At 36.6% G+C, this 16916-nt stretch overlaps 3 protein-coding genes across 3 annotated transcripts; 2 read left to right on the top strand and 1 right to left on the bottom strand.

The window, feature by feature from the left end:
* Positions 1-2954: 2954 nt before the first annotated feature.
* Positions 2955-3706, top strand: LOC146998142 (uncharacterized). Its single transcript, XM_085812373.1, has 3 exons — positions 2955-3032; positions 3232-3375; positions 3473-3706. The coding sequence occupies exons 1-3, from the start codon at positions 3006-3008 to the stop codon at positions 3704-3706; spliced, it is 405 nt and encodes a 134-aa protein (XP_085668499.1). The 5' UTR covers positions 2955-3005.
* Positions 3707-6961: 3255 nt separating this feature from the next.
* LOC146998141 (uncharacterized protein F54H12.2-like) lies at positions 6962-9484 on the top strand. Its single transcript, XM_085812457.1, has 2 exons — positions 6962-7936; positions 9362-9484. Exons 1-2 carry the CDS (start codon positions 6962-6964, stop codon positions 9482-9484), a joined length of 1098 nt encoding a protein of 365 aa, XP_085668583.1.
* Positions 9485-11180: 1696 nt separating this feature from the next.
* On the bottom strand, positions 11181-12772 carry LOC146998140 (uncharacterized). Its single transcript, XM_085812372.1, has 4 exons — positions 12469-12772; positions 11969-12379; positions 11571-11862; positions 11181-11470 (listed from the first exon to the last, which is right to left on the bottom strand). Exons 2-4 carry the CDS (start codon positions 12074-12076, stop codon positions 11181-11183), a joined length of 690 nt encoding a protein of 229 aa, XP_085668498.1. The 5' UTR covers positions 12077-12379; positions 12469-12772.
* Between the last annotated feature and the right edge of the window lie 4144 nt (positions 12773-16916).

Raw genomic sequence — 16916 nt, 5'->3', positions numbered from 1 at the left:
AGTTTAAAGCGCTTCAGATTTCTGCAGTGAGAGGTGGTAGGGACTTTTCATAATAGGATATATTAATGGAGTTCCCTGCAATATGACGATAGATACAGGAGCCAACATTACGATGATCCGAAAAGATTTGGCTCAACAACTGGGAAGCAAGCTTATCTGGACGACTCCCTGACATTTCACTTTCGCGATTTTTTTCACGCATTAATATTTGGATTGATGTTCACAGCATAGTATGGCTCTTTACATTGAGAAAATTACTCAAGCTATAATTAGCCTAGAATATTATGCATTTACTAACACAATTTTTTTTTATTCTGCTGAGAAGGACTAGAACTGTGACAATGAATCTAGTGTTTCTTATTTCAGAGCTTGCATTCCAACATATCCATTTTTGTATTTGTCTGTGTTTGTTTCAAATTCCTTCAATCAGGTAGTGAAATCGTCACAATTGCTTTTTAAAGTGTAATATTGCGTATGATCTGATTATATTCATTGTTAACGTTAAAAGTTAATACGTAAGTAAATTTATATTCGTTGTGAATAAGATAAATTCGTTTAGTTTGATGAGTATTTCTTGTGCATACAGTACATGTAAGAGTGAGCAGTTATTAAATGAAATTTAACACACTAAATATATACGAATCCAAATTAGTAAAGTTCACTTTGAATAAAATTCTGCATTGGTTATTATAACATCTTTTTCATATAGACTGCTATAAAAATTACTGACTTCTATTTACATATATAATTGGTATAAATATTTTTCTCATATGCATAGTTTTATGTAAAGATATCATTTGGGCTCAGATGTTATTACATATTTCTTCATGTTATTTACCACTTATTAAATAATATTTTACATGGATATTTTTGCCGGAATATCCAACATTCGTCTGCGTTTATTTCAAATTCCTTCAATCAGGTAGTGAAATCTTCACAATTGCTTATATTTGATCAGTAGTAAGCGCAGGTAACCGGGCGGCGGACGTGACGCCACAGAAAAGGAGGCCTGGTATCCGCCATCTTGGATCACGTGACAACAGGAAGTGACGTTGATATATGGGATGATGTAGACGGAGAGACGTCATGTATAGTTTCCTTTTTGTGGTGTGGCAACGACCCTATTTTTTATGTTTATGGCAAATAATTAAATTTGGCACAAATTAAAAATAATAAATTAAATTGATGTTTAGACATCACTTTTAATTTATTATTTTTAATTATTTGACACGTCATTAATTTTAATTATTTACTCTTTTTAATGAGTATTTTAATTATTTAGTGCGTCATTATTTTAATTATTACCTTTAATTAATTTTTATTGAATTTAATACTATTTTCCCTGAATTTTAAAAATAACCCCAAGAACGGGATTCGAACCCGCCATCTCTTGCATGGGAGAAAAGAGCATTACCATAAGGCTATGCTTTTATCTCTTGGAACCTGTTATTTGTCACTGAAGTGTCTCGTATGCAAATGTAGGAAAATAAAACTTCAATGACTCCAATAGAACCAATATTTTATTCCTTACGAAGTTATAGACACTTATTTATAAATTTATTTACATTTTACATGCACGTTGAATCGCGTGACAGAAAACCGAACTTTGTTTACTTCGTTCTTCGCGGAGACTAGAAAGTGTTGCCAATCCGCCTCAACTAAACTTAATTAGAAACTTGACGGAACTGAAGCGACACTACACACCCCTTTCCTAGTGACAGCAGCTATGGAAGATAGTCTTTCAAGTGACTGGGGAACTTCACATGTCTGCCGGTTCGAGAGTAGTCTTGGTGAATTTCTGAATTTTCTTCAGTGTTCTTGAGTGCAAGTGTTTCCCCAAGTTCCGCTTTCTTGGAATGGGAGTTTTGGAGAGGAACATCAGAATCTTGCACTAGGAAACATGGCTTTAGTCTGTCTATTGAAACTCTTTATACTTTTTCTTGGATTTCAATATCGAAATACTTTCTTGCTCTTACAGGATACGGTCCAAGATAGACAGGATGTAGTGAAGAATTATTAATGTTGTTGTATAGGAATACGTGGGAACAGTTGGAAAGATGTTTAGAAACAAAGACTGTTCTATTTCCATGGGTGGTGGTAGAACTCGGCTTCATATCTCTTATTATTTTCTGAAGGTTGTAGGATTTATATTTATTTTAACTAACATTTATTTTAAGTTTAAACTATCTTTCCTGTCAAGCCTTACTTTCCCCTGGAAAAGCCAATGCCAGAGTATGTAAATTTTAGTAGAACGCGCAAGGATTCAAATTATCAGCGGAAGTATTCTGAGTTAAATAGAATAGAAACGAGTTCGAGGTGTGCTGTTCTTACTTCACGAGCGCGGAGGTAGTTAGCCAGAAATTGAAGAACCCCGCGTTTCGGCCTGTGTGCTTGCCTCGGAGAATTGTTAATCGTTCAACGTGATATTCAAAGTTTGCTGAATCAGCAGCGGTATTGTAAAACGCGGTGAGAGTAGTAACCGCAGGTACTCGGTAGGCGGAAGTGACGACACAGAAAAGGGGCGTGGTCGCCGCCATCTTGAATCACGTGACAACCGGAAATGACGTAGATGGAAGGAATGACGTAGACGGAATGACATCATGAAAGTTTCGTTTTGATTCTGTGGCAACGATTTTATGTCTCAAAGTTTTTATTTTTTGTGGCATTGAATATATATTTTTAGGTTTTGTGGCAACGAACTCTTGAACCACGTGTTTGGAATGACATCATCCATTTCTTGTTAGGACATGTTGTTTTACAAAATGGCGTCTGCCGTATCACACCTTTGTATGCCTTCGCTAAGGTGTAGGGATACTTTTCTGTGAACCAATCAGATTCTTTGAAATATGACCTCACCGTCTCTTAACCAATCACCGTTGAGATGAAATAAAGAGTTCCTACCCGATATAAGGTTATCCCGAGCAACGTTCCGCATTTCTTTCCTGCCTGTCGCCCTGAGTGTACGTACCTGCTTTTGCTTCGACAATCTTTCTTCACTGCTTCGAATGGATCAGGCACGAAACAACAAAGAAGTAAGTAACGTTTTGAAAAGTTACTGTTTTTAGATTTTTAATCTTTAAATACTTACTTTATACTTAAAATACTTTATACTTAAAATACTTTATACTTAAAATACTTTATACTTAAAATATTTTTATACTTAAATACTTTTATACTTAAAAAAGAGTTGAATTTGCAATATGTGCTTAATTTGTCTTTACTTTTTTTCAGATGGAAAACTTGTTTGAGAAAAAACCTATGTCTTTGAACGATAAAGTGTTGAACCATGAAGACCGCACCCTAGTTGTTCCCAGAGAATCAACTAGCTCTTGTGCCAAAAGAAAAGCTGAAGAAACAACCCATTTCGAGAAAAAAGTACGTATTTGCGAAACGTAGTTTATACGTCAAAGTTGATATTGTATGTGACCCCATTTTTAATGTATTCTATACCAACTGAATTTTTTTTTTTCAGCGCAAAGGACTTTTCACCGAAGACGCTATTCCAGAGGAGCTCACTCACATGGGAAACAATGTCTTTGTGGGACCCAGCATTTACAAGGGAAAAGTGACTGTGCACATCCGAGAGTATGTCAAATATGGTAAAGCTTACTATCCGTCAAGACGAGGAGTGAATTTTGAGCCATGGTGTTTGAATGTTCTCGCAACCAACATGACAGTGGAGGAACCAGACCTGCTGACACACTAAATCTGACACTAAATCTGGAGTTGCCCAAGAACTTTGTAGTCACATATAAAGATTCCCACTTCACTCTCAAACAACTTTCTGCTCAAGTAGATGAAAAAAGTAGCCTCAGCATTACAACGACGCAGTGGGAAGAACTGATGTCCAACTTTAGCCCTATCAGCGATATTGTCACCAACCTCGTTTATCAAAACATGAACTTTTGTGAAGCCTACGAAAGCGTATCCGACGAACCTGTCAGAGAGGAAAATCTACCCCAATCCTTTGACATTTCTATGGGAAGAGCGCGACTTCAAACCATTCTAAAGACGTCACTTGAAGAACTTCTTAATCAACAAGACGAACTGAAATATCCCCAGCTGAAAGACTGTGAAGAACTCATTCATAAAACAGAAACTGTGAATGCCATTGCTCTGAGATTCAATGCTGTTGACATCGCCAGGCAATTTTATGGAAACATTTGGGGTGAAGAATCCTATTTAATGTTAGTGAAACCTGCTCACTACATTACCAAGGACTTTTTAAAATCTGTGTGTTTAAACCATGTACTCGATGAAGTAAGAAACACATTTTGTACTACCAATGGTTTCTTAGGTATTGAATACTATGAATATTTGTAAAATAATTAGGATGCTCAATAAATGTTATTTTATTTTACAACAATCTCATGACTGTCTCCAGGTTCAGACCTTATTTAAAAGAATTTATCTGTAATGATTACTCACATAAATTATTTTCAAAATACCTGTTGACTTTTATAGAGTATAAATAGTGTTGTTATTCTTAAACATGTATCATTCATTTATCAGACTTTGAGATGTTAAGTAACATTCATTTCTCTCTCTTGTTTTTAGACCTATTTCTAGAATCTTAATATACGTGAAACTAGTAAACTTTTTTCTGTTCTAGTTAAATATATATAAATGAATATCAGTGTACGTTTAGATCATAACAACTGTTGCAATGAACGCAGCTCTGGCTCAGACCTATCGGGATCCTCAGGTCCCCGCAAGCTTCGGGGGTGTTGCTGCTTTGCATCGTGCTTTAAAAGGTCGCGTAAAAACAAAAGACATTCAGAAATGGTTGCAAACCAAGGATTCTTATACTTTGCACAAGCCTTTGAGGCACACGTTTCCCAGGAACAGAGTCATCGTAGGAGGCTTAAACGAGCAATTTCAATCTGATTTAGTGGATATGCAATCCCTGGCCTCTTTTAATGATGGATATAAATATTTGCTGACCTGTATAGATATCCTTTCCAAATACGCTTGGGCTATCCCTCTCAAAGATAAAACATCTGTGTCCATCCAATCCGCTTTCGAAAAGATATTTTCGGAACGTACACCCGAATCATTACAAACAGATGCAGGGAAAAAGTTTACCAATAAACAAGTTCAAAATTTTTTGAAAAAGAGAAACTTTCGCTTTTTCACGACACATAATACAACCAAAGCTTCTGTCGTAGAACGATTTAATCGAACTCTAAAAACAAAATGTGGAAATACTTTACCGAAATGAATACACGAAAGTACATTGATGTGATTGATAAATTGATATCCAGTTATAACCATACATGGCATCGTAGTATTAAGACAGAACCTGTATCCGTTACGCTACAAAATCAAGAAAGAATTTGGAAAACATTATACGGACAGCAACCAGCACAAGTGCCTGTTTCTTCAGATTTAAAGATTGGAGATACGGTACGCATCAGCCGAGAAAAAATGGTCTTTGAGAAAGGATACGAACAAAATTGGACACGAGAAATTTTTACAATCTATAAAATTATTCGAGGAATTCCTGTTGTCTATAAACTGAAAGATCTTGCAGGAGAAGTTATACAAGGAACGTTTTACAAACAAGAACTTCAAAAGGTTTCGGACTCTGGTTATTATCCTGTAGAAAAAGTTTTACGAAAGAGGAAACGTCGCGGGAAAATAGAATACTTTGTGAAATTTCAGGGGTACCCCGAAAGCTTCAATGCTTGGGTGGAGGATGTGAGAAGGGTATAAAAGGCCCGTACATTCTGCTTATCTGTCATTTGAACGAAACATGTCTTTCTTTATCACACTGATCAGCGACAGCTCCATGCGTTTTTTTCCAGACAACAAAATATCACAATTTACCACTCAGCTTCCTACTCCGATGGATTTAAATAGTCAGTGGAAGTTATCTCTTGTGGACTTTATTTACCCTCACACATGGTATAACGTCCGAAAAGACAATAATTTATTTGGATTTGATTTGGGTGATGGAAAATTGGAAGGTCGAAGAGTGCCTCCAGGATGTTATGAAACGATACCAGATTTATTAAAAGCCATGAAAATACCTTCCCATAAAAATAAGATTGAATTCAGCTATCATACTGTTACGAAGAAAGTGACCATTAAGACCGACGAAAACTGCAAAGTCATTCTTCACGAAGGATTAGCGGAGCTTCTAGGGTTCGAGCCGGGTGTTTACAAAGGATTGGAACAAAGTCCTTTTGTAGCCGATCCCAAAGTATCTTTTCCTGTCATGTATGTGTATTGCGATCTCGTAGAACCTCAAATTGTGGGAGATGTACAAGCCCCGTTGTTAAAAATTGTCACCGTAGAAGGAAATGACGGAGACATCATAAACGCTCATTACCCCCGGCCCTTTTACTTGCCAGTTATCCGTCAACATTTTCAGACTATACATATTGACATAAGACTTCACTCTGGAGATTTAGTACCATTCGAAAGAGGCAAAGTATTTCTTGTGTTGCATTTTCGTCTGAGACAAATTCTATAAAAGAAGCCTTCATTTGCAAATTGATTTTATTTAGATTGTGTATATAAGATTAGAAGCATCAAACATGCGGGTGCCTTATACGTGTTGCACGAAAAAATTTGAAGATTATTATTTAGCTCAAACTGGAAATGGATTACCTTACTATCAAGGAACCATTTTACAGAAAGGTTATGGTATTGGTGGATTTTTTTCAAAGCTGTTTCGCAGTGCTATGCCTTTTTTGATGAGTGAAGCCAAAACAGTCGGAAAAGAAGCCTTGCGGACAGGAACACAAATTGCAAACGACGTATTGTCGGGAGAAAATTTTAAAGTCTCCCTCAAAACCAGATCTAAAGAAGCTGGCAAAAAATTAGCGAGGAAAGGAGTTCAGAAAGCAGATGAGATGATTGGTCACGGAAGGTTTAAAAGGAAGCGCAAAACCCCCAAACACTTCATTTCGTCTAAAGCCAGGAAGGTGCAACGACGTGATATTTTTGACTCGTAATGGATTTTCTGTTAAAAGATTCTCCGGAATGCGCAAAATCCGAATTGGATATATTTTCGTTACCTCCCACGCAAACAGTTATCGAAAAAGGTCAGTGGGTTGAATTTCATCCATTAGCCAATGTATCGGAAGGAGGTCCTGTCGAGTTCAATGTTTCTGGAAGCGGAGACGACTACCTAGACTTATCACAGACACAACTCTACGTCAAAGTGAAAATTTTAAAAAATGATGGCAAGCCAATCACGGCTGAAAGTAAAGTGGGACCTGTCAATCTCTTTTTACATTCTATGTTTTCTCAAGTGGATATTAGCTTAAATGAAAGACTCGTTTCCACCAGTAATAACACGTATCCTTACAGAGCCATGATAGAAAAATTATTGAATCATGGTTTTGATACGAAAACGTCTCAACTGTCATCAGAATTGTTTTTCAAAGATACAGCAGGACGTATGAACGTTTTTGATATTCAAGACACTCAGCCGAATGAAGGATTCAACCAACGAGCAGAATTGTTTAAACTGAGTGCTTCGGTCGATATGATTGGCCGATTGCACTTGGATATGTTTCATCAGGAAAGACTTTTGCTGAATATGGTGGATATGAAAATTAAACTCATACGCAGCAAACCTGAATTTTGTTTATTGGGCGAAGGTGAATTTAAAGTTTTACTCGAACAAGCTTCATTGTTTGTACGCAAAGTGAAAGTCAGCCCAGGTGTTGTGCTAGGACATGCCAAAAGCCTAGAAAAATCAACAGCCAAATATCCCATTAATAGAGTGCTCTGCAAAGCCTATTCCATTCCAACGGGAAATATGAGTTTTATTCAAGACAATATTTTTATAGGTCAAATGCCTAATTGTATTGTGGTGGCATGTGTCGATAATGATGCCTTTAACGGAAACTATAAAAAGTCTCCTTTTGAATTCAAGCATTATAATATGAACTTTACCGGCGTTTATGTGGACGGGCAACCGGTACCTCATAATCCTCTTCAGCCTAATTTTGACAAAAATCATTTCATACGAGCTTATCAGAATTTATTTATGAATGCAGACGACAGAGGACTTTACCTTTCAAGATCAGAATTTTCAAAAGGATATTCCTTATTTCGCTTCGACCTGTCACCTGACCTTTGTGATGGCTCTCATTTAAATCTAGTTCGACACAGCAACTTAAGATTAGAAATAAAATTTTTGACTCCCTTACAACAAACTGTTTCGTTATTAGTGTACGCTGAATTTGAAAATTTGATAGAAATCAATAAAGCTCGAAATATTCTGTACGATTTTGGAAAGTGATGAATTCATCACAGATTCATCAAATCTTATCTCGAGATCCTATTTCTTTGAGATATTATGCGGGTGTTTTACCTTGTGATAAAATACCTGCGATTCAAAGTTTTCCCTGTGCACTGGTGCTCAATACGGATAAACATGATGAAAAAGGAACTCATTGGCTAGCTGTCTACATTGCAGACAAACAGACTCTGTAATTTTTTGACTCTTATGGACTCCCACCTGAAGTATATGGAAAAGATATCACATTCTTTGTCAAGAAATATCGTCATGTTTGCTGGAACAAGATTTCGCTTCAGAGTTTAACTTCTAATGTATGTGGACATTATTGTATTTATTTTATTATTAAACGCTGTCAAGGACTCTGTATGGAACTCATTGTATCACCCTTAGATGGGAAGAATCATGATTTCCAAATATTTCAATTTGTCAAAAAATGATATGGTGTAAATATGATTTTTAAAAAATAAAGTTGTTTTAATTTGTAAAAATGTCTCTCGTGTTTCTTGTTTCTACACTTATTTAAACAAAATGAATAAATGTCTCATGCAAAAGGATTTTCGATAAAGTATAAAAGTCAGTGTTTTCTTAACATGCTGTCCTTTCCAAAAATGGAACTGCCCAAGTTCGTACATCCTTCTACTTGTCTTCTGAGCGGACCTACCGGTTCGGGAAAAACATTTTTTGTGAAGAAATTGATAGATCATAAAATGTTCCATCCCATGCCGACCAATATTATTTATTGCTACGGAAGTTATCAACCTCTTTTTAATTCCATGAAAAACGTAAATTTTGAAGAAAGATTACCATCTAACCTGCAGACTCTTCAAAATGCTTTAATTATTATAAACGATTTAATGTCTGAATTAGCAAGTGATACTCGCTTAAGCAAACTTTTTACAAAAGGAAGTCATCACCGAAACCTTTCAGTCGTTTTTATAACACAAAATCTTTTTCACCAAGGCAAGGAGATGAGAAATATTCATTTAAATTCCCATTACCTACCTTGTCCTACACAAAAATCCTAGAGATAAAAGTCAAATTATGCATTTAGCTAGACAAATGTTCCCCGGAAAAGTAAAGGCCTTTCAAGAAATTTTTCAGGATGCTACTTCAACTCCATTTAGCTACTTCTTGATTGATTTACGACCTGAAACAAGTGAAACGCTTCGCCTTCATACAGGCATCTTTCCTGAGGATAAATACTATGTCTACCAGCCCCGATAGTTCATTTCAGTTTGAGACGTCGAATGGCTAACATGTCTTCTCCCATCGTGATCGATTTCGAAGGTTTTCAATGGATGCCTCATTGCTACGTTGTTAAAGAATTAGCCTTGTATTCTGTGCATGAAGGATATCACAGTTGCTGGTCATTTTTACCTCCTCAACCTTGGAAAACATTATCACGATCTCAGCAAAAGTGTTTTGCTTGGGTCACAAGAAATCGTCATCACATGAATTGGAGTGAGGGTGTATTACCTTATACTCATCTTCGTATTATTTTGCAATATTTGTCATCTATTTATTCTGTCATATACGTGAAAGGATTAGAAAAGAAATTATTTTTAGAAAATTTATTAGGTAGAGACATGATAAATCTAGACTGTCCTAAGATAGAGAATTTAAAAAAGAAAAGTTCTTTAACATGTTCGATTCATGCAAAAGGATTTAATTGCTGTCCTTTAACCAAAGCGGCTGCATCTGCTACCTATATAAAAGAAAGTGTGCAGGAAGATGAGTTCATTTGTCATCAGCATGTCTCATCTGAAGGATGTGGATTATGTAAAACTATTAGGAAAAAGTCGAATAAAAGCAGCTGTACTGAAAAGGTGTCCGAATCATCTCATAAAATCAGTTTGTGAGTGTGTTTTAAATCTTCTAAAAGGAAACGTACCCATCACCAAACGGGTCAAAAATCGACTCGCCCCTTTTAAAAGAACTTTAAGAAAACTAGCGGACAAAAAAAGTACCTCTTTTTAAGAAAAGACGTTTTTTGGTTCAAAAAGGTGACGGTTTCCTATCTTTCCTGATTCCTGCAGCAGTCAGTGTCTTATCCTCCCTTATCCATGGAACACAGTAAGAAATTTGCTCTGGTACCCCTGGATCGTATGCAGCAATTTGAAGATGAACATTTGAGTGATTTAGACACACAAATTCGAAACATCTTAAAAAAGAAAATGGACGATGAAGAAAAGTCTAAATTGTACATCCAGGTTCTGCAAAAGTATGTTACATTTCCTCATGAGAACACTTCCGAAGAACAACCGCCTGAACAACGTTCTGAGAAAGATATAGAAAAAGAAATTATGAAAACAGTTCCTGTGAAGCAGAAAAGAACGGCACTGAAAATAATAGATTTTCTAAAAGAGCATCAGATTTCCTGGACACAGAATAAAGAACTCATTCTGGATGATCATGTGTTTTCTGGCTCTGACATTGTTCAGTTGATAAACTTTCTGCTGAGAAATAGAACTCAAAAACCTTTTGCCTTTGAACAGTTTAAAAATGTACTGAATGTTAACAACTTTCCTCAAGACTTTGTCAAAAACAAACATTTAATGAATGGAAAAACTATGTATGCTAGACCTAAAAGAAAATCCTCTTCGCAGCTGTGGCTAAAATTGTAATGACATGTGTAATACTTTGAGATATGAATAAAAGTTAATTTCTGATTATTTGCGTTATGTTTTTCTTTCTAATTAAACTAACATATAATAATAATTTTTGAAAAAATATAACAATTTTCTTAAAATAATAAAAACTTACCTTTCATGCCATTCTTTGAAAAAAGAAAAACACCATAATTTTCAAACTTCTGTTTATTTTTTATCTAAATAAGTTTTTACACGCAAATACTGTGCATAACATCTTTTTACATACAAACATTTTTTGTACATACCATACATTTTTACAAAAGTTATTTTCAAAACCCAAATGGTAAGGTGGTCAAGTCCTGTTGGATCACCCTTTTATCCAACACAATTCTGTACATTTTTGTTTCCGGTTTATTCACAACCTTTCTTCTCTTCGCTTCTCGGGTGATTTTGCAGGGGTTGTGGAGAGAGATGATCTCACTTCGGTCGAGGCTGCAGACCAGACTTTTAATGGCTTCAAAATTCAGCAACTGGGAATTCCGGAAGTTCAATGAAAATCCTCGGACTTTGCAGCAGGTTTTCCCAGTGGCCGTCTGGTATGCGTAGTTTTTCGGTCCTCCTGAAAAAATAAAACATCATGAGAAAAAAGAGATAATAGAAAAAACATTAAACATTTTTTTTGGTACATATTAAATAAGGGACTTTTTAAAGGTGTTTACCTGACACGAAGGTTTTGATAACATCTCCATCCAGTTCGTCGGTAAATTCTCCTAAGAAGTTTCCTAAGGGGGGATCGTTGCAACCATTCGAGGCATAGATGATGGAATCTGTGTCGTGGCACAGGACATCTCGACCCAGCTTCTCCATTTCACTATACAGCTTGAGACGAGCCCAAGCTGTCGTAAAAGTTGCTAGAAAAATGTTGGTCGAGGCATCCTGCGGCACAAACTCCTTCGCAGATTCCCAGGAAATGGCAGCCACCCCAGGTCTGGGAAGAAAGACATCCTTGATCTGAAAATAAAAGAAGAATCATAAGTTAACAGTTCAAAATAGTTATGAGTTAACAGTTTGAAACACACTAAGCTTATAGATGGATAAAATCGGTAAGGAAACTTACTTTTTTAGTAGGATCCGCCAATATCTTATTAAAGTCTGGCACCGTATGTACGTAGGTCAGTTGCGCTTTGTTGACGTTCATGCCCCATCTGAAACAAAAATTCAACATAAATCACAAAGAATTAAAAATGTTTACAAAAAATTTAAGTCCAAAAAAATCATCTTACCTGCCCCAGAAACTGTTTAGGGCCAACTTGGCAACTTGTCGACGCCCAGGGTTCTTGGAAATCTTTCCAGCGTCCAACTTGACTCCCTCTCTTTCTTCATACTGGCGAATATACTTTAATTTGTCTTCAAGCGTCACACACTCCGAAGGCCAACCGATACTTTCCTGTTTGATCTTCAGAAAGAGATCAATGTAGGAACGAAACAGGGAAGTAGACGATTCTTTGAAATGATAGACTTCGTAAATCTAGAAAATAAAGAATAAATTTCAGTTATGACAAAAGATTTTAAATAAATTTGGGTTATGAGAAATAATTTAAATCTTTGAATACTTACATGTGTGACGCGGTAACCTTTCTTTATCGCCAGCTTGACTTCTTCCGATACCCACGTTCCGACAAGAGCTCTTTCATCGTCTGTGTGGGTACAGGAAGACTGAGACTGTAGAAAGGCACAAGTCCGACACAGAGGGAACATGAGCTTCTTCCTACACCGATAGGGCAGTACCGGGAGGTAGAGGTTCCGAGGAGGAATCACACGGCACTGGATAAGTCCAAAGTAATTTTCTATATCCCCAAAGCTTTCCGTAATGATTGTTGGATGTCCTACAGGGTAGACGCAATATTTGTTCACCTGTGAAATAAAACAAAAAGTCAAAAAAAAAAAAAAATACATAAAAATCAGAAAAAACACATCATCCATGAAAAGGTTTTAAAATAATAAAAAAAGTACGAACCCATGGATAGAGGGATGTGAAATCAACATATTTAGCGTTTCCCTCGTGGAACAATTTGAGGGCATTGGTCCGTCCTCCGAAAAATGAGTCTCGAGGATTAAGACGGTCCCTCAGATGGTGTTGCTCCAGGAAAGCTTGGAGATCCGGATTTTCCTCTTTTTCTCTCTGAAACTCATGCTCCCACATTTCTATGACGTGGAAACCCTGGGTGCGAAGCTTTCGTGTGGTCTCTTCCGTTTTCTCTCGCAACGTTGTCATGGAAACCCCTTTTAGTGCATGAATGACATCACCGTCATAACAGGAACTACACCCGTGGAAGAAACAGCCCTAAAATAATACAAATATATTAATAGTGTTCCACATGTAAATTAACATTAAAAGTGTAAAATCATTAAAAAAGAATCACATAGAAAAAGAAATGGTTATATTTTCTTACCTGAAACTGATAGACGGTTTGAGTTGCTTGGCAGAAACCGTCTACCGAGATTCCGGCGATTCTGTGCTCTCCGGAACCATTCAACGCATGTTGAATGGCAATGTCTTCCGAAGCAGCAACAAAGTCTAACCACCGGATCGAATCAGGGGCTGTAATTCGTTGAGTTGACGTAGCCGTATGTGGGCACCATGGCAATCGTGTTGGGCTGAATGTGGCCACTCCGATACGTTGCCATACAGGCTGACGCAATGGTCACGTATCTGAAAAGAAATTAAAAGGATGGTATGAGACACTAAACATAACATAATTGTAAACATGATTAGAACAGAATGAGAAAATAACTTACTGGAATGGATCCACATTCGCCACATCCAAAAACTGGGCTCGAAACTCCAGACAACAGCGGCGAAGAATATCCACGTCCGATCTATGAATATAAAAAGAAAATGTTAAATATACGAAACATAAAATATAAAATTAAAGGAAGAAAAAAGGAAAAAACATACCTGCAATAGGCCAGCATCTCATCTTGAAAGTTAAACACATCCCCCTTGTGTGCTTCATGCCAGGACAGAAATGCTTGTCGGGCTGAAGTGCTCATTGTATCCGGGCTGTTGTACCGGGCTTCAGGCAGCGGTCCGACATAACTCTGGTTTTCCCTCGAGTTAAAGAGATGAGGGAAGTATCCTTTCTTTAATTCGGTGAGACCGAAGCATCCCGGTAGTTTGGCCAACGCCATCGGTAAAAAGTTTAACGAGTCTATGACCCGAATGTTGAGACTGGGGTGTCTTACACTCATGATCATAGACCCGTTAGGGATCATTTCCGGCGCTGTGCCTTGCTCCAAGAGCCAGGCCATCACGAACTGCCCATCGAACCTGTAAGTAAAAAAAATATCATGAATAATATTGAAAGCATAGTCATAATTAAAGTATGCAAACTATGGTATTTTTAACTTACCCTTTCATGTTGTGTGCCACGGCGGTGAAGCCCTTGTGTTGTGGGGTGAACAGCCAGGCGCAGAAATCTTGGCATGCTTCGTAACCCGGAAACACCTTTTCAGTGCCGTCGGCATACTGAGCCACCGCGAAATTTACGAGATGCTCCCCCGAAGACTGGTCCGTTTCAAAGTCGAAAAAGATGAACTTGTCATCAGAGTTCTTCGGAGCAACACGTCGCAAATAACAACGGTGCTCAGCAGCCACGACAAACTGGCCGCAAGACGGACATTTGGTGGTACCGCACTTATGCAGATCTTTAGGGCACTTACGGCGTTCAATCACTTGGCAGCAGTCCCTGCACTGGTATACCTGTAACGACAATAATTTTTTTAACATAACAATTTTGAGAAAATTATATGATAAATAACTTTGATCATTAAGATATATTTTCAAAACACTTACCCTATCGCAAAGTATATTTTTTAACATCGAAGCGAACTGCATACATTCATGGATTCTATGCGTGAATACGCATAAAATATAATCTTAAAATTTAGAGTAATTCAAAAATTCACCATGCATTTTTATAAGACATATTTTTAGCGTCTAAAGAAATGCATGCATAAAATATAAATTTATGTTAAATGTAAAATTAATCTAAAAATTTTTCAAGTTATGTTTTTAGCATCTAAATAAATTTCATACATAAAAATAGTCTAAAAAATGTAACACAATCTAGAAAATTTACTATGTATTCAGTATTTCAAGTTATCTTTTTCTTAACGTGGAAATGAATTGCTTACATGCATAAAATATAAAGTTAATCTAACAATTTAAAGTAATCTAAAAATAAAAATTTATTAATTTTGTCTATAATTTTTTTTAACTTCTAAACGAAAAACTTTTCTCTATGGAAACAACGAAATGATCATAAACTCTGCTAGTAATTTAATTTTTCAATGCGTTGAAAACTGATATTTTTTAAAAGTAATTTTAAAAAGTATTTTTAAAAAATTATTCATGTACCCAAATAAATTTTTATCATATAGCCACAAAATATAAAAGAACTAAAATCAAGTTACGATATGAAAACATATAGAAAAAATATTTGTAGGTATGTGCTTGTTCCTTGATCTATTGCGCCAAGATATTTTACTGTACATTTATTTACAATTTATTTACAAGTCATATGCCACCTGGCATATTTACAAGCGTTATGCCTCCTGGCATGTACATGATAGACATATTCTGCCACCTGGCATGTGAATTGATACATCATACTAGTTTTCTGCCACCTGACAGATACGATGCAATTACCTCAATTAGCGGTAATACGCCCGACATTTTGGCGTGTTCGCTTCCCTTACGTTCTGTAACGCAACTAACCTTTTGTGCGGTGCGCCCTCTGGGCACAAATCACCGCAATCACCGAGGAGGCCAAAACATCCTCCCCCCGATGAATTACATTCATCTTAATACAATCTTCAATATATGCAAACAAGTAAATGAAAAATATAGAAACTGAAAACATACAAAAACCTTCAAAAAGTATAAAATTACATGTTACACTTACCAATCTTCTAGCAAAACATCTTATATCTTACTATATTGAAACGTTAACTATGAGGGTTAAACTAGAACAAACAAATAAAATTATTAGTACAATAAGGAATGAAAATAATAATAAAACATATTCAATATAAACCAAACACTTAAGTTAATGTTCTTCAACTGGTAAAAGACACAGTTTGGTAATAGGACGTTTAATGTCCTCGTGCACAGTTTTTAGTCTAACCACTCGGACATTATTGTCTCTTCCAGAAAACACTTCTATTACTCGCCCGAGTTTCCAACGTAATGAAGGCATATTATCTTCTTTAATGAGAACCAAGTCATTTAGACGAATATTTCTGCTAGGCTGTCTCCATTTGCTACGCTGCTGTAGTTGGCACAGGTACTCTTTAGACCACCGTTTCCAAAACCCTTGGAACATCTGCTGTGTTAGTTGCCATCTTTGCAATGGAGACACTCGTACTTCGGTTAAATCTTGTTCCGGAACAGCTGTTAAAGGAGTCCCTATAATAAAGTGTCGAGGAGTCAAAGCTGTCAAATCATTGGGATCACTGGAGACCGGTGTTATTGGCCTCGAATTTAAGCATGCTTCAATTTGTGCAATTAGAGTTAGAAACTCTTCATAAGTCAAAATTTGAGTTCCAACACATTTCTTTAGATGCAGCTTCATAGATCTAACAGCTGCCTCCCATATACCACCATGATGTGGAGCAGTTGGCGGGTTGAATATCCACCTTATGTTTTCATTTGCTAACCACCTTTGAAATTCTGAGGTTGACTGGACAGATGAAACTGCTTCCTTGAGGATTTTATTTGAACCTATAAAATTAGTTCCACAATCACTTCTTATTTCTTGAGGTTTTCCTCTCCTCGAAGCAAATCGTTTTAGAGCAGCTAGGATAGCTTCACTTGATAAGTCGCTAGCAATCTCTAAATGGATAGCCTTTGTAGCTAAACAAACGAAAATACAGACATAACATTTAATTGGTCTTATACCTCTTCCCCTTTTCATTTTCACGGAAAATGGGCCGGCATAATCAACGCCAACCTTTGAAAAGGTTCTACTTGGAATCACTCTACTTGCAGGTAGTTCTCCCAT

Source organism: Stegodyphus dumicola, chromosome 3, assembly GCF_044657685.1.
Source record: "Stegodyphus dumicola isolate Sdum_Otavi_A_Nest chromosome 3, ASM4465768v1".
NCBI lineage: Eukaryota > Metazoa > Arthropoda > Arachnida > Araneae > Eresidae > Stegodyphus > Stegodyphus dumicola.
This window is presented reverse-complemented; position numbering and strand designations above follow the sequence as displayed.